The 22,050-nt window shown below is 46.9% G+C and overlaps 1 protein-coding gene across 4 annotated transcripts in view; it reads right to left on the bottom strand.

Moving 5' to 3' along the window:
* LOC144669963 (protein FAM219B-like) overlaps nucleotides 1-18,339 on the bottom strand; it is a 37,073-nt gene extending 18,734 nt beyond the window's left edge. For all 4 annotated transcript variants that reach the window (XM_078532257.1, XM_078532256.1, XM_078532255.1 and 1 more), the window contains exons 1-2: nucleotides 18,245-18,339; nucleotides 4,742-4,844 (exon numbers count right to left, since the gene is read on the bottom strand). In XM_078532257.1, coding sequence (XP_078388383.1) covers nucleotides 4,742-4,844; nucleotides 18,245-18,295 — 154 coding nt within the window. In that variant the 5' untranslated portion in view covers nucleotides 18,296-18,339. The remainder of the gene's footprint in view (nucleotides 1-4,741; nucleotides 4,845-18,244) is intronic.
* Nucleotides 18,340-22,050: the final 3,711 nt, after the last annotated feature.

The raw sequence follows: 22,050 nt of genomic DNA on the forward strand, positions 1-22,050 counted from the left end.
TGATTGTGAATGCAGCAGCCTGGGTGATAAAACCGAAGCACAAGTAGGGAAACAGCAATCTGGTGATAGAAGCAGTAGCGAGATGGAGGCAGCAGTCGCCTAGAGAGGGAGAGAGACAGAGAAAAAGGGAAAGAGGGAGAACGAACAGAGAGGAAGATACAGCATGAGCGTTGTTGAAGCAATACTAGTGATGAGAATAGTACTGGAAGGTAACAAACAAGCTTTTGAAAAGAGAAATAACAGATAGAAAATGTAGTCAGCTCATCACAGCTTTGTCATGATCCAAAAAGGTTCATATTCTGAGTTTTTGATTTTTTGTCAAAAGAGGCCCAAGAGCCAGATCATTAATCTGTGCTTTTCTTTTCTCAGATGCTGATGGGCGACTGAGTGTTTCCAACATCATCTGATTTTCCTTACATTTCTAGCATTCTCAGTTTTTCTTTCCATCTCTTCTGGTAAACTGAGGGTCGCGTACCAGGGAAGCGACTTTTCTAGAAGGGAAATATGAATCCGGGGAGTTGCAAAGAGAGAAGCAAAGCAGGGTGAATAACACTGAGACCTGCTGGGTTAGCAAAAGGCAACAGAGGAGGCCAACCACAAAGGCACAAGTTCACTGGGAGCTTAGTTGTTCAATTTGCACTTCACCAAATAACTAGTTAAGGCAAAGAGTTTAAGCATTAACTATATTTCTTCTCTTTTGATTAGCACAATAAGCAGATATTGGGGGTCATTAACCCAAATAAAAACAACCTAACAAAACTGCTCCCTTTCTAGAGAGGCACAAACAATACCCAAATCATAAAAACCCAAAGGAAATGCTTCAAATTGAAGAACACTGGGCCAGAATTCCCTCTGAGCTGCGGAGCTGTGGCATTCACTGCTGACTGCCAAATAAAATCCATACTTAACCAGTTTTAGGATGCAGTGAAAACTCTCTCTTCATCCCGCAGCAGGGCCTCACGTTGAGACAAATAGCAAGGGCTCCCAGCCTTGACACAATGCTGATGAAGTCATGACCACTTTTGACCCCCAGGCAGACCCCCTGCCATCTCGCCCCTTCCCCAACTCCTCTCGCTCCGCCTCTTCCCGGCTCCTCATCCTCCTCTGGCTTTGATCCGCCTCTTCCCGGCTCCTCAGTTCTATTGATGTTGCAAACAGCACTTGATGGAGGGGAAATATTTTCCCCAAGGCGCTGGGGGGGGGGCAGGAGATTTGTGAATATTTTTATTGATAATTATATCAGTGTACAGCCACAAAGCCTTCATCTATCCTGCCTGTTTGCTGACTTACACCTATGAGCCCAAAGCCCTGCTGCTTTAAGGATATGGACCGCGGGATCATTAGAGTTGACTCTGCCGGAACCTATTCACGTTTTTTTTCATTTATTCTTCTCATGGGATGTGGGAGTCGCTGGCAAGGCCAGCGTATGTTGCCCATCCCTAATTGCCCTTGAACTGAACGGTTTGCCACACCATTTCAGAGGGCAGTTAAGAGTCAACCAAATTGCTATGGGTCTGGAGTCACACGTAGGCCAGACCAGGTAAGGATGGCAGATTTCCTCCCCTAAAAAGGTATTAGTGAACCAGATGGATTTTTACAACGATTGATGGTGGCTTTATGGTCACCATTCTGAGACGAACTTGATATTCCAGATTTTATTAATTGAATTTAAATTCCACCAGCTGCCATGGTGGGATTTGAACCCATGTCCCCAGAGGATTAGCCTGGGCCTCCTGCTTACTAGTCCAGTGACATTTTCACTAAGCCATCACCTCCTCATATCTCCCTGTACTGCAACATCCAGATTTCGGTGCTGTTGTGCCCTGCAATAGTGGTAAACTGCTTAGCATTTACTGTTATTGAGGAAGGAAAATACCATCCATTATTTCACTATTGATTATATACTCCAGTCCCTGCATTGGCCATCAGTGCAGAAAGCCTTGAGGATATTGGCAAACACAGGGTGCTCCATCTCCAGGGCCACCTCAGCGCAGATATATATGCGAAAGAGAGGTAGACAGCTGGAGCACACGCCACACTGGCCACATCTCACCAGGGCCTTGGAAATGCCACCTTGACCAGGCCACAAGGGGATTCTCTAACTTGCCCTCTCCGGGCACCCCCTACCCTCACCCGTCCCCGCTGGCACTGAGTGGCCAAAGATCAGGGCCGAGATTTTACAGGGCAGCATCGACTCCGGCCACCAGCCAGAAAGTTGGGGGTACGCTCAACGGCCCTGGAAGCGGGACCCTACTTTGTGTTAAGCAGGTATTTAACTGCCTGCAGCCATGGCTTCTGCCCCTCTGAGGCAGGATGTCGTGTTTTCCAGAGCCTCTGGCCAATCCAAGGGCCGACAGCTCCTCAGTCTCAAAAGCGCCACCGGGAGTTAGGACTGCAGCCCATCCCGGGTAATACGGGTAATTGGGATTGGGATCAATTAAGTAGGTCCCAGTGAGGCAGCTGTGGGGGTCGATCACGAGGGCTGTAGCGGTCTTCCAGTGGGGGTACCACTCGCTGCTGGGCTACCTTCTGTTGGAGACAGGGCGCCCGATCAGGAGTGCAGCAGGACATTTCTCTTTTCTTTTTATACAAAGCAATAAAAATTTACTCCCAGGACAAACACACTAAACCCTAATCTCTTTTTAGATGCTTGCTGCATTGGATGCATTCTGAACATTTAAAGTACCCTTTTCCTTATGCAAGAAAGTCTCAACTTAAATGCTTTATTATTAAATTTTTGACATCACCTCCCACTACCACTATAAAGGACAAGAGGAGCATGATCATGGTTTAAGGTCCTTTGAACACATTTCTCCCCCCATGGAAAGAACTTGGGCGTAACCTCTGATAAAGTGTACTTTTAAAATAGACACTTGGTAGATAAGACAAAAGGTATTTAAAATGTGCGAAGCGAAGTTCTCTCAGGAGACCAAAATAATAGGCAATTTATTAGGCACCTTTGGTTATTCAAGACAGTTCACACTTTGGAAACATTTTCAGATCTCTGTAGGGGCTGGAGAGAGGCTTTTAAAAGGCAGGGTAGAGATAAAGAGAGTCAGTCAAGTGGCTGAAGGCTGCGAAGGTAGTTAACCATTGCCCTTGTTAAAAGGACAGAGTACAGAGAGATTGCGTTTTTAAATTAAGACAATCACTGGCTAGTGTTGGCACATCCTGCATTTTTGTAAAATATACCAGGTGTAAGGAATCTGCCATCGTAATCAGTGTTGAATAAGAAATCGAACCAGAGATTGTCCCCACCTAGTGTTAACTCCTCCACCTTCAGGAAGACTGAAGGAGTACACATCCAGAATGCAAAGGGGTTTCATCATTAGACTCCTGGGTACCAACACTGAACTAGGAGATGCACAGCAGTGGGAGTAAAACTTCCATAAGAAGCAGGCAACCAGACTACTAACACACCACAGGGCCAAAGTATTTACTTGCAGCAGACTTGGAGTTAATGATGTTGCCTTGTGCCATAAATTCAAGTTTCCTTCCCCATCACACACGACTTACATTGGGACATATATCCACGGGCCTTTGTGGACACTAGGACAAAATCCTGGAATTTCCAAGCCAACACAATTGTGATGACACCAACACCACCAGCACCACAGCAGCTCATACTCATAATCTTAGGGCAGGACAATGCAACTTTGTCAGACTCCCTCATGCATTCAGAAAATTAATAGGGCCACCAATTCTGTTTCCTGCTGTATCAAACTAATTGTCAATAGGGCCAAAGTGGTTTAAAAATATCCTTAGGGATGTTAAAGGGGAGGGGTACCATAATCGTTCACTCTTTTGCTGTGTCATATTAAGTTTCACATTTTAGAAACACTATTACATAACTGAATAGCAGATGGTCAACGGGCTCTTTTGCAGAACCTTGCAGACTGATATTTCATTCAGAACACAATCTATTAGGCTCTGCTAGCTTTGGGTAGGGATTCTTGGGATTTCTCTCACTGTCAGCAACGAATAACACTAATTTATCAGATTCATTGTGAAACCTTTGTAGGGACGCACTTTGCAGTGTATTAAAATTTTCACAGCTCTGTGGTGGGCTAAGAGTGGAGATTGGCATTATATTGTACTAGGTGGCAACAGTGTCATACTGTACTGTGTAATCATAATTAATTGTTTCAAAAGCTCTCAAGATTTCTGCTGGGTATTCATTTTTTAAAATAGTAAAAGTGCACTAAACCATTGGGGGATGAAATTAAGCTACTGCAGCACAGCAAATGTGGAAGCATTTTGCACAGTCATACACTGTCTAAATTAGGATGCAACATTTATTGCCCTGGGTATCACACATGGCGGCGGAGGTTCATTCATAAGGGCTCCCATTCCTCATCATTCGTGCTCCATGCTGGGTAATGCCTGTAGGAAAACTGGCTGACAACAGGGCCAAGCAGTCCATGGTGGAATAGTATGCTGGCTGCATCAAGGCTCCTGTGTGGCGAATGGTCACTTGTATGCAATACAAGAGGGTCGCAAGGACGTGTGAAACTGCCCAACACAGTCGAATAGCAAGGTTCATGCATAAAGAATGACCATGCAGCACGATACTGGGGGACTGCCAAGACTGAAATCATATATCTCAGCACCAGGCCAAGGAGAAAGAAAATTACCGTGTGCTATTACAGAGTAAAATCAGCAACCCGTAACACTATATAGATCGCCCACTAACCAGGGTGACCCATGAAAGTAACAACTGATCAGCTAGCTTGTGACTCACGTAATTTGAGATGTATTGATGGAGCTCTGGTGGTGGTCGTAGGCAATTTCCTCTTCTCTGGTATCTTGAACACACTCTCATTTTTCCAGCTTTTGCTGTGACCCTTTAATAGGAACAAAAGGGGGAAGATTAGCAGGCTCCTTTTTTTTTAAAAAATGCAGCAATATAAAAATATAACATAAGAAATAGAAATGTAAAAACAAAAAGCTAAAAGCTACTGCATAGAAATGTAGGCCATTCTATCCCTCGAGCCGGTCCGTCATTCAAAAAGATCATGACTGATCGGATTGTGGCCTTAAGTCCACTTTCCTGCCCCACCCCCAAATCCCTGGACTCCCCTGCAGATCAAAAATCTGTCTAACTCAGCCTTGAACATATTCAATGTCTCAACTGCTCGCTGGGTAGAGAATTCCAAAGAGGATCAGAGAAGAAATTTATCCTGATCTCAATCTTAAACGGGAGACCCCTTATTCTGAAACTGTGCCCCCCTAGTTCTAGATTCCCCCACGAGAGTAAGCATCCTTTCAGCATCGAACCTGTCAAAGCCCCGTCAGAATCTTATATGGTTCAATAAGATCATCTCTCATTCTTCTAAACTCCAGTGAGCATAGGCCCACTCTGCTCAACCTTCCTCATAAGGTGAGGAACTGGAATGCGCTGCCTGGAAGGGTGGTGGAAGCAGATTCAATTGTAACTTTCAAAAGGGAATTGGACCTTTACCAAAAAAAGGAAAAAATTGCAGGGCTATGGGGAAAGAGGAGAGTGGGACTAACTGGATAACTCTAAAGAAACCTGCCACAGGCACGATGGACCAAATGGCCTCTTTCTGTGCTGTACAATTCTATTCTCTAGCAAAGCTTGACGAAAAGATTAAAGTGAGCACAATCACTTCCACAGTAGGCATCTGTTGGGCAGGTGTGTGTGTGTGTGTGTGTGTGTCACATTGAGACAGTGAATGTATTAAAGAATGAGGGCACATGTTCAATTCTAAAAACAAATCAGTATCGAGGGTCAAATGCTCCACTCTGCACAGATACGTGCTTTAAATCAGAAATAGCAAATGTTCCTCAGTGATCCGGCATGCCACGCTGGACGCACAGAGAAATTCGGACTAAGGCAAATTAAACTGCCTAAAATTCACAAATTAAAACATACAAACACAAATAAAAATGCAGTCATACCGGCAGCAAAGAGAAGAGACGGAGGGGGGGTGGGGAGCAGTCAGGAAATGAGATGCATTCAGATAAATCTCGTACCAGAGAGAGGGGCAAGTCATCAATGATGACAAATAGCTCATTTTAAAAATACGAGACAATAATTCAGTCAGCTACTGCATCCAGTTAACTTAGAAAGTAGGAAAGGCAGTTTTCCATTCCTACTTGTTTGACTTTTAATCTATCTATCCACATTAAACGCCTCCAGTCTCCAACAATTTATTTGTGGTTGCTACGTTCTTGTCACATTTTTGTGTCAACATTTTCCAGTTACAAATTCCTATTGTCCACATGGTATATATCCATATCAACTCGTTATGGCTTAATCCCACCAGTGGTGGTGCAGTGGTAGCTCAGTTTTACATCTCCCAACTCCTCAGGCTACAGTGCAGAGAAACTCCTATGCTCCAAACATAGAAGTCTAAACTCCAAGGAAGTATTATGTGAAAATAAGGGCAAGATGTAGGCTTTTAAAATTTTGCAACTGAACATTTGAAAAGCTTTGAAATAAAATAATGGCCATTTCATTTTTGGGAAGAAATAGAAAATAATCGCGACTCTGGGCAGTTTCATATCATGCCTCATCAGCTGTTAAAGGTTTAAACATCAGCTCTACCACAAGCGTTTACGAACTGCTCAATCAGTACTTTACCAGGGAGAACTGAAGTTTGCTAATTACAGCTTTCAGTATCCTGAGCACAGCAGATTCATCAACTGCAATTCAGCACCTTCAGCCAAAGTGGCTGGGGATTTGCCATACAAGGGGTGGGAGTGCAAGCAGACAGTGATCAATGTTTAAGAGAGGTCACATCACAGGATGCAGCTAGCTAGGTAGAGCATGGAGAAATTACATAGCGTCGTTTTGGATCGTACATGGGAACTCCACATAGCCAAAATGTAGCCAGCCCAAGCACACAATTCTCTTGCCAGCAACTCATGAATAATGGGTGTGCCACTGTTAAACAAATTACAGAGAACTGGAACCAAAGTGACATCTTCAGTGAGATTTCAGAATAGTCTCGGGGTGAGTGAAGTGGGGGGGGGGGGGAGAGAGAGAGAGAGAGGGGTGAGTATGAATGTAGTGAATTATTGACTGGCATTTTATCACTGGATTTGCATTCAATCTAGCCCAGGGTGGTGGGACAATTGCTTCTTTTGCCTGCTGGGTGCAAAGGTGCTATGTTCAATGAATCCACACAGGCTCAGTCCATTTGCTAGTGAGCAAGGGCCCATTAATGCACAAAATGAATCATTGCTGATGGATTTAATTTTATCCCTGCACTACTTTAAAATAAAATAGATTAACAATTACGTCCAAATAGGACAGTCAAGAGATTAACACAAAGGTGTGGGGGCGTGTTAAAACGATGCATGGTGGAAAATTAAACATAAACTAGCAATCTCTTCAGATTCCGGAATGGCTGGAACGAGAAGACTGGTAAAACAAGTATCTGTGCAGCAGGAGGAAGTTCTAAATCGTGGCTGAGGTACATTTCTTTAAGGCACAGTAGAGCAGTGCTGTCCAATGCACCTGCTAAATCTGGATAACTGGGAATCCAGGTGTGACAAAGTGCATTTCTGATAAGTAACATTAAAATAAACAAACACCACATCAGACATGGTGTGTGCATGTGAACTTTAGCATTTTTGTGGGGTTCCTAAAATGGGAGGGTGAAAACCAGAGTATTTTTTAATGATCAAGTGCTTTACTTGTTCAGTTGCTGAAGGATGGTATGTTTTTGTTAAATATACACACATGATCTAATTTACCTGTATTGTGAGAGCAATTCACAGAATCACAGTGCAGAAGAGGCCCTTTGGCCCATCGAGTCTGCACTGACACGTGAGAAACACCTGACCTATCTACCTAATCCCATTTACCAGCACTTGGCCCATAGCCTTGAATGTTATGACGTGCCAAGTGCTCATCCAGGTACTTTTTAAAGGACGTGAGGCAACCCGCCTCCACCACACTCCCAGGCAGCGCATTCCAGACCGTCACCACCCTCTGGGTAAAATATTTCTTCCTCACATCCCCCCTAAACCTCCTGCCCCTCACCTTGAACTTATGTCCTCTCGTGACTGACCCTTCAACTAAGGGGAACAGCTGCTCCCTATCCACCCTGTCCATGCCCCTCATAATCTTGTACACCTCGATCAGGTCGCCTGATAATAGGGGACCCAGCACAGATCCCTGTGGTACGCCACTGGACACTGGCTTCCAGTCACTGAAGCATCCTTCTGTCATCACCCTTTGCCTCCTACAACTAAGCCAACTTTGAATCCACCTTATGAAATTACCCTGTATCCCATGTGCCTTTGCCTTCTTTATAAGTCTCCCATGTGGGACCTTGTCAAAGGCTTTGCTGAAATCCATATAAACTACATCAACTGCACTACCCTCATCTACACACCTGATCACCTCCTCAAAAAATTCAATCAAATTTGTTAGGCATGACCTCCCTCTGACAAAGCCATGCTGACTATCCCTGATCAAACCTTGTAAGGTGCTTTCTACTAAATTTAGTACAATTGGCTATATCAGTGTCGACAAGACTTGTAGTTAGTTGGCACTTTCTATTGGACAACACTGGATTAGAGGGAGTTTTACTTTGCAAATTCCTGTGCTCTACTTGAAGTGGAAAGGTCAAAGTATTAGTATTCCACACCCCAGCACTAACATGTTTTACAAGTGGAATTAATTCTCTGGTAAGGCTTATAAATAAGAAGCCACTGGTAAGGCTATAAATTCAGAATTTATAGAATTCTATTGACCGTAAATGATACTCTCTATCTTTTCTTTTCACCTATGTAAAACTGTCCTCAACATGGAAGTGTTATTCAGGAATGTAAAACTTCAGCCAGATGCAGAGCAGGTTTCACTCTCGACAACGCCACAGTCCTTGCTGCATTTTCGATCTGAAGACAACAGGCGCACGGTGGATATAATTTTCGCTTTCCCATTTACAACCTAAAAGTTTGTCCCTGTGAGCGTTCATCCTGTCTAACTGCCTCTTAGTCCGTACAGGGAAATAGGTTTGGTAATAAAAAGGTAAATTTAGCAAGTAGCATAGGTGCAATTCAAACCTGTACACACCCCCTTCACCAGCCCAAATCTTATTCCAAGTTTAAACTGAATCTAGCTTGCACCATGGCCCATCAGACCTGTGCTCGCTGCCTCAATTTCACAATCCTCATTTTTCAATTTCACCATGGCCTTGCCACACCTATCTTCAATCTCCCCCAACTTCTGCAACCTTCTGAGATCTCTGCGATTCTCCAAATCTGACTTCTTGGGCATCCCCAATGTCAATTGGCAGAGAAGATTTACAAGGATGATATCAGAAATGTGTGGGTATGTATATCAGGTAGGATTAACGGGCTGGATCTCTTCTCTCTTGAAAAGAGAAGGTTGAGGGGTGTCCTAATCGAAGTCTTTAAAATAATGAAAGGCTTTGATAGACTGGATACAGAGGGAATGTGTCCTCTTGTGGGGAAGAACAGAACTAGCGGCCATCAAAACAAGATAGTCACCAAGAAATCCCATAGGGAATTCAGAAGAAACTTCTTTGCCCACAGAGTAAGAGTGTGGAACTCACTACCACAGGGAGTGCTTGAAGAAAATATTATAGATGCATTTAAGGGGAAACTAGACAAGCGAACGAGGTAGAAGGGAACAGAGGGTTATGATGATAGATTTAGAAAAGATGGAAGGAGGCTCAAGTGGAGCACAAACACCGACATGGACTGGTTGGGCCAAATGGTTTGTTTCTGTGCTGTATATCCTATGTAACTGGTGTTCAGGCCTTCAGGTACCCCTCTCTCCTATAAAATGCTCTTAAAACCTACATCTTTGAGAATCTAATATTTCCTTATGAGGCTCTGTGTCAAATTTTGTTTGATAACACCCCTGTACCTTGGGATGTTTCACTACAATAAAAAGATGCTATATAAATGCAAGTTATTGATGTTGATGTGAGGTAGATTTCCTTGGACAAAAATGAATTGAGTGGAACCGCCGGACTGATTGTACTTTTTGGCATAGCAAGTGATTTGAGACAACCAGGGATGAGAGGTGTTCCAATTTCACACTAGCTGCAGTGGCTACAGAAGTGATGATTAAACGATTTTCAGCAGTTTATTTTAAGCTTTTAATCCTATTCATGTTAGCATACCAGCCAGTTAATACACGTTGGAAAGAAAAATTAAGATTTAAGCAGCATCTTGGTGCTGATCAGCAGAACGTGGCATGAAAACAAGAACACCAAGTACTGGGAATTTGAAGCAAAAGCACTAAATGCTGCAAATGCAGAGAGCAGTCTCTGAGAAGAGAACGTTGCATAAATAAACTTTTCGTCAGAAGTGAAGAATCTGCAAGTTGCTTCTATATGGCACCTTTATGAAAGCAAAAAAAAGCATCCCTTGGGATCTTCAGAGTGGTGAATGGGAGCCCTGAGCAATGGTTGGCAAGGGAATGACTAAAATGAATATGGGAATGACCAAAGGCATAGTTAAAGAGGTAGGTGATGAGGTGGTGCTCGCAGGAGGAGAAAGCGGAGGAAACAAGGGTTTAAGGAGAGCATTCCAGAATTTGAGATCAAGGCCGCTTAAGGCCTTATCGTCAAAAGTACTACTGAGAGAAGATGCAAAGAAGTCGGATGAGCAGATGGAGCACACTTTTAGATCCAACTTGCACTACGTATCAGTCTCATCCTACTCGAAACACTCCCAGACGTACCTAGAACTTTAAATTCACCAAACTAGTACCAGAACTTGGCATATTATATACAAGGCAGTGAATATGCATTCAGGCAAAACTCCTGAAAAATCAACTTTGATGGACTGGCCACCGTGTCCAGATGATCGAAAACCATCTTCCCCGCCAGGTCCTGTTCTCTCAACTCTCAAATAGCCGATGTTCCAGGGGAAGTCAAAGAAAATGCTTCAAAAACATTCTGAAGTTCCCCTGAAGCACAGCAGCATTGGCATTAGTAACTGGGAGGAGCTCACCATCAATTGCTCAGAATGGTGACAACTTGTCCAGCAGGCTGTGTTACATTTTGAAAACCAAACCCTTAATGATGTGGCAGGGCGACGGCAGGAAAGAAAAGGAAGGATCCTGCATTCTGGATCCCACTTCCTCCTGGAAAGTCTTTCCCCATGTGCCCAAAGATCTGTACATCGCGAATTGGCCTGTTTATAGTCACGAAGACCCATGGCAAAAATTAGTGACCCTGAGCAGACGTCATCCTTGAATCGCAGGACAGCCGACAGCGATGACATTGCTCCCTTCTCCATGCAGTGGCACGTTTCAGACTTCCTTCTGATTTAATATCTGTAACTATAAATTTGGTGACATCGGGCCTGAAGCAATATTAAAATTTACCATGTTGTTTTAAGTAAGTTACGCAACAAGGAATTGTGTGAAAAAATACACTACCATTTGTATGTAGGATGTAATGGGTGTCAAAGTTAATGGCATTGCAAGATATTATCAGCCATTAGTCAGTGAATATCCATCTCAAGTCATACTTTATCCAAACATCCATTCTTTAATACGGATGCATTGCACTTAATTTATTGAGAAGACTGAAGCAATTACTTTCAGTCCTGCTCCAAATTCTGATTCCAAGCTAACAACTCCATCCCTCTCCCTGCAACAGTTTGAGGCCAAACTAATCTGTTCACAGTATTGGTGTCATATTCAACCCAGACATGAGCTTCCAACCACATTTTCTTGCCATCACCATGAAAACGATTCAAAAGCACTCTGAAGCTCCCTTAAAGCACAGCAGCATTGGCATTAATAACTGGGAGGAGCTCACTATCAATTGCTCAGAATGGTGACAACTATTTCTATATTTCTACCTCTGTAACACTGTCCACCTTTGCTCCTGTCTCAGCTCATCTGCTGCTGAAACCCTTTGTTACCTCTAGACTCGGTTATTCAAATGTACTCCTGGCTGCTCTCCCACATTCTGCACTCCATAAACTTGAGGTCATCCAAAACGATGCTGTCCGTGCCTTAACTTGCACCAAGTCCCATTCCCCTATCACCCCTGTGCTCATTGACCTACATTGGCTCCCAGTTAAGCAATGCCTTGATTTTAAAATTCTCATCCTTGTTTATAAATCCCTCCTTGTCTCTAATCTCCTCCAGCCTCACACTCCTCCGAGATATCTGCACTCCTCTAATTCTGGCCTCTTGGACATCCCTGAGTTTAATCGTTCCACAATTGATGGCTGGGCCTTCAGCTGCCTAGGCCTTAACCTTTCTACCTCGTTTTCCTCCTTTAAGACACTCCTTAAAAAATTTACCTCTTTAATCAAGCCTTTGGTCAGCTGACTTAATATCTCCTTATGTGACTCAGTGTCATACTTTGTTTTTTCATGTTCCTGTGAACTGCCTTCAGATGTTTTATTACGTTAGAAGTGCAAAATAAATATAAGTTGTTGTTAAGTCTAAATATGGAGCCAAAACACAGAGGTAATAAACTTTGTAATCCATTTTCTGAAGGTAAGGTTTTCCCTTTCCAATTTCTTGCCTCCTGACCAGGAGTCATTTATTCGTACTGGCTACAGTTCCACAAGCACCAGGTATTTACCATTTGCCATTCAAGTCAAAGAGAAGGCCGTTCAGCCCATCATGCCTGTGCCAGCTCTTTGAAAGAGTTATCCAATTAGGCTACTCCCTTGCAAAAGTCTCCCCTTCAAGTATTTACCTATTTGGTGCAATTCTATAAAACTGTTCCAACCATGAAGAAAGGGGCATTTCAGCAAAATCAGATTATGTTTTCACCCAAATGCAAGCCTGTGGGGGTCAGACAGACTCTCGGACATAAGCACATGCACTTTCCAGCACTGGTTAACAATCAGGATAAAGAACCTGGCTGAGTTCTTCCCCACTAACTGCAATTGCCTTGCTGCCACTCCATCTTAGATCAATTCGCTCAATGATCAGCATTCATACAGCACTAACTACATTTTAGAACGGGCTAATATATCTCAAAAGGTGAAAGCTAAAGAAAGTGGCTCGAGGAAATGACTGAGGCGCGAGTGCTGACCTCAAAACTCAACAGTGATCAATGATCAAACCGGGGACCTCCTGGTCTGCATGCAAAGTCAACCGAGGCATCTCAAAATGAGAAAGATACTACTGATATCCTAGATACAATAAATGGGAGCATTATGTACAAAATCAAATAGTTAATGCTAAATCTATGCAGCAAGTTGAAACATGTGTCCAGTGTCAAGGCCATAGCGATGGTGCAGGAGATATTCACTGAAAGGACACCAAGGATGACAGATTTTAGAATGAGGATATACTGAAGATATTCCAGCTCTTTTCATTAGACAAAAGATTAAAATATCCCTCAAGAGATGTTCAAAATTAGCAGTTCTGCTAAGGTAAATGAGAAAAACACTATTTCCACTGGTTCAATGGCAGTAACTGGAGGTACACTGCAAAACAAAATCCATAATTGTAGAGACCAATAACTTCCATTTACATAGTGCTTTTAATAGAGTAAACTGTCCCAAGGTGCTTTACCAGAATGTTATTAAACAAAATTTGACACCAAATCACGTCAAGAAATATTAGGCCAGGTGACCAAAAGCTTGGTGGATTCCAAGAGCAGTGTTAAAGGTGGAGGAAGGGGTAGAGAGGCTGAGGGGTTTGAGGGGGAAATTACAGAGCTTAAAGCCTAGGCAGCTGTAGACACGGCCTTCAGTGGAGTGATGAAAATCAGGGATACGCAAGGCAGCAGAACTGGAGATGCATAGAGACCTTAGATATTGCATTTATCATAGCCAATAACTTTGTATGTGACCTACGAGGATCCATGCTATGCACCCAAATCTCCCGCAAAAGCTTTTTACACTTGATATACAGAGGAAACCAACATTACAAATCATCTACTTCCACAAGTACAAAGATTAGTTGCCATAAAAGCACTAACACGTGAAGCATAAATGTCAATGTAGGCCAGTTGGCTCAAATGGTCTGGTTCTATGCTGCAGGTTCAATACAAGTTGATGCACTACAATGTCACTAATACTCCTCCGTATTATACAGGGACACAAAGCCAATTTATAGCCACTTAGAATCACACAGAAAGGGAGGCCATTCAGTTCACTGTGTCTGTGCTGGTTCATCGAATTTCCACCATAATATTCAACTGCTGCTGAAAGAAACATTAATATCCCAGTGTGCCCTTGCAAAAAAAAAATGGACATTTAGGAATTTTTAATCTGAATTGCCCTTTTGAATTGTACATTACCAAAATTATGATTTCGCAATTTGCGGTTAGGAACAGAAGGCAGCCATTTGGCCCCTCAAGTCTGTTCTACCTTTCAATGAGATCATGGCTGATTCATGACCTAAATCTATGCCTTTGCCCCATATCCCTTATACCTTTAGCCAACAAAAATCTATCAATCTTAGGTTTAAAGTATACAATTGATCTAGTATCAATTGCCATTTGTAGCAGAGTTCAAAACTTCTATCACCCTTTGTGTGTAGAAGTCGTTCCTAATGTCGCTCCTGAAAGGTCTCGTTCTAATTTTTCTAGCCCCTAGTGCTAGACTATAATAGGAGGTGCAGTGACATAGTGGTATTGTCACTAGACTAGTAATCCAGAGATCCAGGGTAATGCTCTGGGGACCCAGGAGTAAATCCCACCACGGTAGATGGTGGAATTTGAATTCAAATCAATAAAAATCTGGAATTTAAAAGCCCAATGATAACCACAAAACCACTGTCCTAAAAACCCATCTGGTTCACTAATATCCTTTAGGGAAGGAAACCTGCTGTCCTTACCTGGGCTGGCCTACATGCCCACAGCAATGTGGTTGACTCTTAACTGCCTCTGGAATGGCCCAGCAAGCCCCTTTGTTGTATTAAACCGCTAGAAAATCTATAAGGACGGACCACCCAACATCAACTTAGGTACTAGAAAGGACAACAGCACACCCAGCCCTGTTGATCCTGCAAAGTCCTCCTTACTAGCATCTGGGGCCTTGTGCCAAAATTGGGAGAGCTGTCCCACAGTCATGTCAAGCAACATGTTATCGTACCTTACAGATAATGTCCCAGACACCACCATCACCATCCCCGGGTATGTCCTGTTCCACCAGCAGGACAGACCCAGCAGAGGTGGCAGCATAGTGGTATAGAGCCAGAAGTGAGTTGCCCTGGGACTCCTCAACATCAACTCCAGACCCCATGAAGCTTCATGGCATCAAAGATGGGCAAGGAAACCTCCTGCTGATTGCCATCTACCGCCGCCACCACTGCCCCTGCTCCACCTCAGCCGATGAACCAGTACTGCTCCATGTTGAACACCAGCTGGAGGAAGCACTGAGGGTGGCAACCTCAATGTCCATCACCAAGAGTGGCTCGGTAGCACCAGTACAGACCGAGCTAGCCAAGTCCTAAAAGACATAGCTGCTAGGCTGGGTCTGTGGCAGGTGGTGAGGGTACCAACAAGAGGGAAAACATACTTGACCTCATCCACCTGCCTGATGCAGATGCATCTGCCCATGACAGTATCAGTAGGAGTGACCATCACACAGTCCTTGTGGAGAAGAAGTCCCATCTTCACATTGAGGATACCCTCAGTCATGTTGTGTCATGGCCACTGTGCTAATTGGAATAGTTTCAAACAGATGCAGCAACTCAAGATTGGGCATCCATGAGGCACTGTGGGCCATCAGCAGCAGCACTGTACTCAACCACAATCTGTAACCTCATGGCCCAGCATATCCCTCACTCTACCATTACCACCAAGCCTGGGGGTCAACCCTAGTTCAATGAAGAGTGCAGGAAGGCATGCCAGGAGCAACACCAGGCATACTTAAAATGGGGTGTTAACCTGGTGAAGGAAATCTGCCATCCTTACCTACAACTCAGGGCTACTTGCGTACCAATCAGTGTAAGCAGCAGGCGATAGACAGAGCTAAGCAATTCCACAACCAACAGATCAGATCTAAACTCTGCAGTCCTGCTACATCCAGTCACGAATGGTGGTGGACACTTAAACAACTCGTTGGAGGAAGAGGTTCCACAAATACCCCCATCCTCAAGGATGGGGCAGCCCAGCACATCAGTGCAAAAGATAAGGCTGAAGCATGTGCAACAATCTTCAGCCAAAAGTGCCGAGTGGATGATGCATCGCGGCCTCCTCTGGAGGTCCTCAGCATCACACATGCCAGTCTTCAGCCAATTCGATTCAATCCATTTGATAGAGAAATGGCTGAAGGCACTGGATACTGCAAAGGCAATGGGTCTTTTCAATATTCCGGCAATTGTACTGAAGACTTGTGCCCCTAGCCAAGCTGTTCCAGTACAGCTACAATACTGGCATCTACCTGGCAATGTTGAAAATTGCCCAGGTACATCCTGTTCACAAACGGCAAGACAAATCCAACCTGGCCAATTACTGCTTCATCAGTCTACTCTCAGTCACAGTAAAGTGATGAAATGGGTCATCAAAAGTGCTATCAAGCATCACTTGCTTAGCAATACCTGCTCACTGACACTCAGTCAGGCAGCATTTGACCGAGTGTGGCATCAAGGAGCCCTAGCAAAACTGGGGTCAATGGAAATCAGGGGGAAAACTCTCTACTGGTTGGAGTCATAGCTAGCACAAAGGAAGATGGTTGTGATTGTTGAAGGTCAATCATCTGAGTTTCAGAACATCACTGAAGGAGTTCCTCAGCATATAGTGTCCCAGGCCCAACAATCTTCAGCTGCTTCATCAATGACCTTCCCTCCATCATAAGGTCAGAAGTGGGGATGTTCACTGATGATTGCACAATGTTCAGCACCATTCATGACACCTCAGATACTGAAGCAGCCCATGTCCAAATGCAGTAAGACATGGACAATATCCAGGCTTGGGTTGACAAGTGGCAAGTAACATTTATACCACACAAGTGCCAAGCAATGACCATCTCCAACAAGAGAGAATCTAACCATTGCCCCTTGACATTCAGTGACATTACCATCGCTGAATCTCTCACTGTCAACATCCTGGGGATTACCATTGACCAGAAACTGAACTGGGCTAGCCATATAAGTACTGTAGCTACAAGAGTAGATAAGAGGCTAGGAATCCTGCGGTGAGTAACTCACCTCTTGACTCCCGAGCCTGTTGACGTACTTGTCCATCTACAAGGCACAGGTCAGAAGCATGATAGAATACTCTCCACTTGCCTGGATGAGTGCAGCTCCAACAACACTCAACAAGCTCAACACCATCCAGGACAAAGCAGCCCACTTGATTGGCACCCCATCCACAATAATTCACTCCCTCCACCATCGATGCACAGTAGCAGCAGTGTGTGTACCATCTACAAGATGCACTGCAGGAAGTCACCAAGGCTCCTTAGGCAGCACCTTCCACCACCTGGAAAGACAAGGGCAGCAGATGCATGGGGGCACCATCACCTGCAAGTTCCCCTCCAAGACACCCACCATCCCAACTTGGAAATATATCGCCGTTCCTTCATTGTCACTGGGTCAAAATCCTGGAACTCCCTCCCTAACAGCACCATGGATGTACCTACACCACATGGACTGCAGCGATTCAAGGCGGCAACTCACCACCACCTTCACAAGGGAAATTAGGGATGGGCAATAAATGCTGGCCCAGTCAGCGAAGCCCACATCCCGTGAATGAAGTAAAAAAATATAACTGATACCACCATCACAACCTGCATTTTAAAATCTATATCACTATGGTCATTGATCAGCTTTCTAAAGGAGATTCTCTGCCTCCTGCGATGTAGACTTCTTACAGCTTAATATTAATTGGTTCTTTCAGAAACAACACAGCATTAAATGACCCTCCTACCTCCCCTCACCAACAAGCTTTTCAAATTCTGTGACCACCTCAGGACTTAGCCCCTCAGTTTCTCCCTCTCCCCCACCATCTCTCCCTCTCTCTTCCCCCCCTCCTCCTCCCAGTCTCCCCCTTACTGTTCCCCCCCTCCCCCTCCCAGTCTCCCCCTTACTGTTCCCCCCCTCCCCCTCCCAGTCTCCCCCTTACTGTTCCCCCCCTCCCCCTCCCAGTCTCCCCCTTACTGTTCCCCCCCTCCCCCTCCCAGTCTCCCCCTTACTGTTCCCCCCCTCCCCCTCCCAGTCTCCCCCTTACTGTTCCCCCCCTCCCCCTCCCCGTCTCCCCGTCCCCCTCTTCCCGTCTCCCCCTCCCAGTCTCCCCCTTCCCGTCCCGCCACCCCGGGTCTCTCTCTCTCTCTCTCTCTCTCCCCCCGGGTGTCTCCCCCTTACCGACGGCCCTGCCTCCTCCAGTTCTCTGTAATCCTCTCCCCGCGGCTCCATCTCCTCATCCCGGCTTCACCGTGACAACAGCGCCGCCCGCTTCCGGTTCCGGTTCAGCGAGTCAGAGCCTGACCCTTGTGGGCAGGTCAGCAACTTTTCCCCAACTTCTGCAGCAAGTTTATTGTTTATGATCCTCCTGCTGCAAACCCCTGGAGGGAGTGGGAGGGGAGGGAGAGGAGGAGAGGGGGAGGGAGAGGGGGGAGGGAGAGGGGAGAGGAGGGGGGGAGGGGAGGGGGGAGGGAGGGAGAGGGGAGGGAGAGGGGGGAGTAGGGAGGGGGGGGGAGGGGGAGGGAGGAGGGGGAGGGGGGAGGGGAGGGGGAGGGGGGAGGGGAGGGGAGGGAGAGGAGGGGGGAGGGGAGGGAGGGAGAGGGGGGAGGGGGAGGGAGGGGAGGGGGGGAGGGGGGGAGGGGGAGGGGGGAGGGGGGGAGGGAGAGGGGGGGAGGGGGGGAGGGAGAGGGGGGAGGGAGGGAGAGGGGGGGAGGGGGGGAGGGAGAGGGGGGAGGGGGGGAGGGAGAGGGGGGAGGGGGGGGAGGGAGAGGGGGGAGGGGGGGGAGGGAGAGGGGGGAGGGGGGGGAGGGAGAGGGGGGAGGGGGGAGAGGGGGGAGGGGGGGGAGGGAGAGGGGGGAGGGGGGGAGGGAGAGGGGGGAGGGAGAGGGGGGAGGGGGGGAGGGAGAGGGGGGAGGGAGAGGGGGGAGGGGGGGGAGGGGAGAGGGGGGAGGGGGGGGAGGGAGAGGGGGGAGGGGGGGGAGGGGGAGGGGGGGAGGGAGAGGGGGGAGGGGGGGGAGGGAGAGGGGGGAGGGAGGGGGGGGAGGGAGGGGAGGGAGAGGGGGGAGGGGGGGGGGGAGAGGGGGGAGGGAGGGGGGGGGAGGGGGGAGGGAGAGGGGGAGAGGGGGGGGAGGGAGAGGGGGGGGAGGGGGAGGGGGGGAGGGAGAGGGGGGAGGGGGGGAGGGGGGGGGGGGGGAGGGAGGGGAGGGGAGGAGGGGAGGGGGAGGGGGGGAGGGGGAGGGGGGGGAGGGAAGGGGGGAGGGGAGGGGGGGGAGGGGGGAGGGGGGGGGGGAGGGGGGGGGGGGGGGGGGGAGGGAGGGGGGGAGGGGGGGAGGGGGAGGGGAGGGGGGGGGGGGGAGGGGGGAGGGGGGGGGGAGGGGGGAGGGGGAGGGGGAGGGGGGGGGGGGAGGGGGGAGGGGGGGGGGGAGGGGGAGGGGGGGGGGGGGGGGGGGGGGGGGGAGGGGGGAGGGGAGGGGGGGGGGGGGGGGGAGGGGGGGGGGAGGGGAGGGGGGGAGGGAGGGGGGTCTGTAGTTAGAGATTTCTGAGCCTTTTCTTCAGCCCCTGATCAATGTGAACCTCAATTCCACCCCCTGCATCTCAATCCAGCTTCAGATTTGTGGTAAAGGTGGCCCAAGTTGTATTGCTGAGCTAAACTGAGCAATTGCCCCTCCTCATGAGTGACCTTCACTGCATATAATGGATTTCTCGCGAAGTTGGTCAGTGTGCGTCAGAGAACACTTACTGTGGATCATTATACACCGCCACCGAGCACCCACACAGCCCCCCAACTGCAGCGTTACCCACTCCTGTTTACATAGAAAATTCTCATTACACCTGGTCACAGAGGCATGTTCAATCTTGTATCGTGACGTAAAAAATGTGACCGTAGGATTGTTTATGTGTGATTTCCTGGACTGGTTTGAGGGGGGGTGAGAGAATTTTTTCAGAGTTTTTTTTTTTCCTCCTTTTTATTGGCCCTGGGTTTTTTTCTTTGTTTCTTGCCTCCCCCAGGAGATTTTTAACCAGGCTCCGGGTTGGCAGGAACAGCAAAGAGTGTTCAGCCAAAGGTGGGTTACGGGGGATCACGGTCTATGGGCAGGCCTCAGAGGCAAGCTGGTCATTTCCTGCCCGACACCTTCATACGTTTGTGTATTTCATTTTAAATCACAGCATCTTAGACGGTGCAGCATTCCCCCAGTGCTGCCCCAGGAGTGTTAACCCAGATTTATGTGCTCAAGTCCCTGGAGTAGGGTCTTGAATCCACAACCTTTTGACTTAGAGGTGACCACGCCACCAGCTGAGCCATGATCATACTAGTTTCCATGTTTACTGTAGAAACATTCTCGAAGAATGGACTATGTGTGTGTTGAAAGCCCCCCTCCCCTGTCCCTAGCAGGAGTCGGCACTTTGAAGAGAGGGAGGGAAAAAGCTTGTGCCAAAAAATAAACCCTTACGACGTTTGAAGAGACTTACAAAACCCATCGCAAATTGTTGTATAAGTTCATAACTCCTATTGGAGAGACCAAGTAAGCTGAGTAAATAGCTCTAAATGGGATGTAAGTATTCAACAGGGACCATAAATAACATAGCAAAAATCATTATTAGCCATACAAGAAATAATTACAGAGATTAATCTTAGGGCTGACCTATTAGTTCTTGTGTTATCATGCAGTCTGGAGACTATGAAACAGGTCAGTCCTTTCTAATTATTTTCTTCTCATCTTCCAAAGCAATGAGATTCTTGTCACACACAGTCCTGCCACATCCAGTTGTGAATGGTGGTGGACAATCAAACAATTCACTGGAGGAGGAGGCTCCGTAAATATCCCCATCTTCAATGATGGAGGAGCCCAGCACATCAGTGCAAAAGCTAAGGCTGAAGCATTTGCTACAATCTGCAGCCAGGAGTGCCAAGTGGATGATCCATCTCAGCCTCCTCCGAAGGTCCCCAGCATCACAGATGCCAGCCTTCAGCCAGTTCAATTCTCTCCACGTGATATCAAGAAATGGCTGAAGGCACTGGATAGTGCAAAGGCTATGGGCCCTGACAATATTCTGGCAATAGTATCAAAGACTTGTGTTTCTGAACTTGCCGCACCCCTAGCCAAGCTGTTCCAGTACAGCTACAACACTGACATCTACCTGACTATGTGGAAAATTGCCCAGGTATGTCCTGTACACAAAAAGCAGGACAAATCCAACCCGGCCAATAACTGGCCCATCAGTCTATTCTCTATAATCAGTGAAGTACTGGAAGGGGTCATCAACAGTGCTATCAGGGGGCACTTGCTTAACAATAACCTGCTCAATTACGCCCAGTTTGGGTTCCGCCAGGGTTACTCAGCTCCTGACTTCATTACAGCCTTGGTTCAAACATGGACAAAAGAGCTGAGCTCCTGAGGTGAGGTGAGAGTGGCTGCCCTTGACATCAAGGCAGCATTTGACCGAGTGTGGCATCAAGGAGCCCTAGCAAAACTTGATTGGCACCACATCCATAAACATTCACTCCCTCCAGCACCAATGCACAGTAGCAGCAGTGTGTACCGTCTACAAGATGCACTGCAGGAATTCACCAAGGCTCCTTAGAAAGCAAATTCCAAACCCACGAGAACTACCATCTAGAAGGACAATGGCAACAGATAGATGGGAACACCACCACCTGAAAGTTCCCTTCCAAGTCACTAACCAACCTGATTTGGCAATATATCACCGTTCCTTCACTGTTGTTGAGTCAAAATCCTGGAACTCCTTCTCTAACAGCACTGTGGGTGTGCCTACAACACATGGACTGCAGCAGTTCAAGAAGGCAGCTCACCACCACCTTCTCAAGGGAAATTACGATGGGCAATAAATGCTGGCCCAGGCAGCGAAGCCCACATCCCATGGATGAATAAAAAGAAAAGGGATCTGTTTAGGGAGGCATCATACTCCTGGTCACCACTGGAGGTGGTACAGCAAAGGTTCACTAAATTGGTCCCTGGGATGAGGGG

Source organism: Cetorhinus maximus, chromosome 30 (genome assembly GCF_964194155.1).
Source record: "Cetorhinus maximus chromosome 30, sCetMax3.hap1.1, whole genome shotgun sequence".
NCBI lineage: Eukaryota > Metazoa > Chordata > Chondrichthyes > Lamniformes > Cetorhinidae > Cetorhinus > Cetorhinus maximus.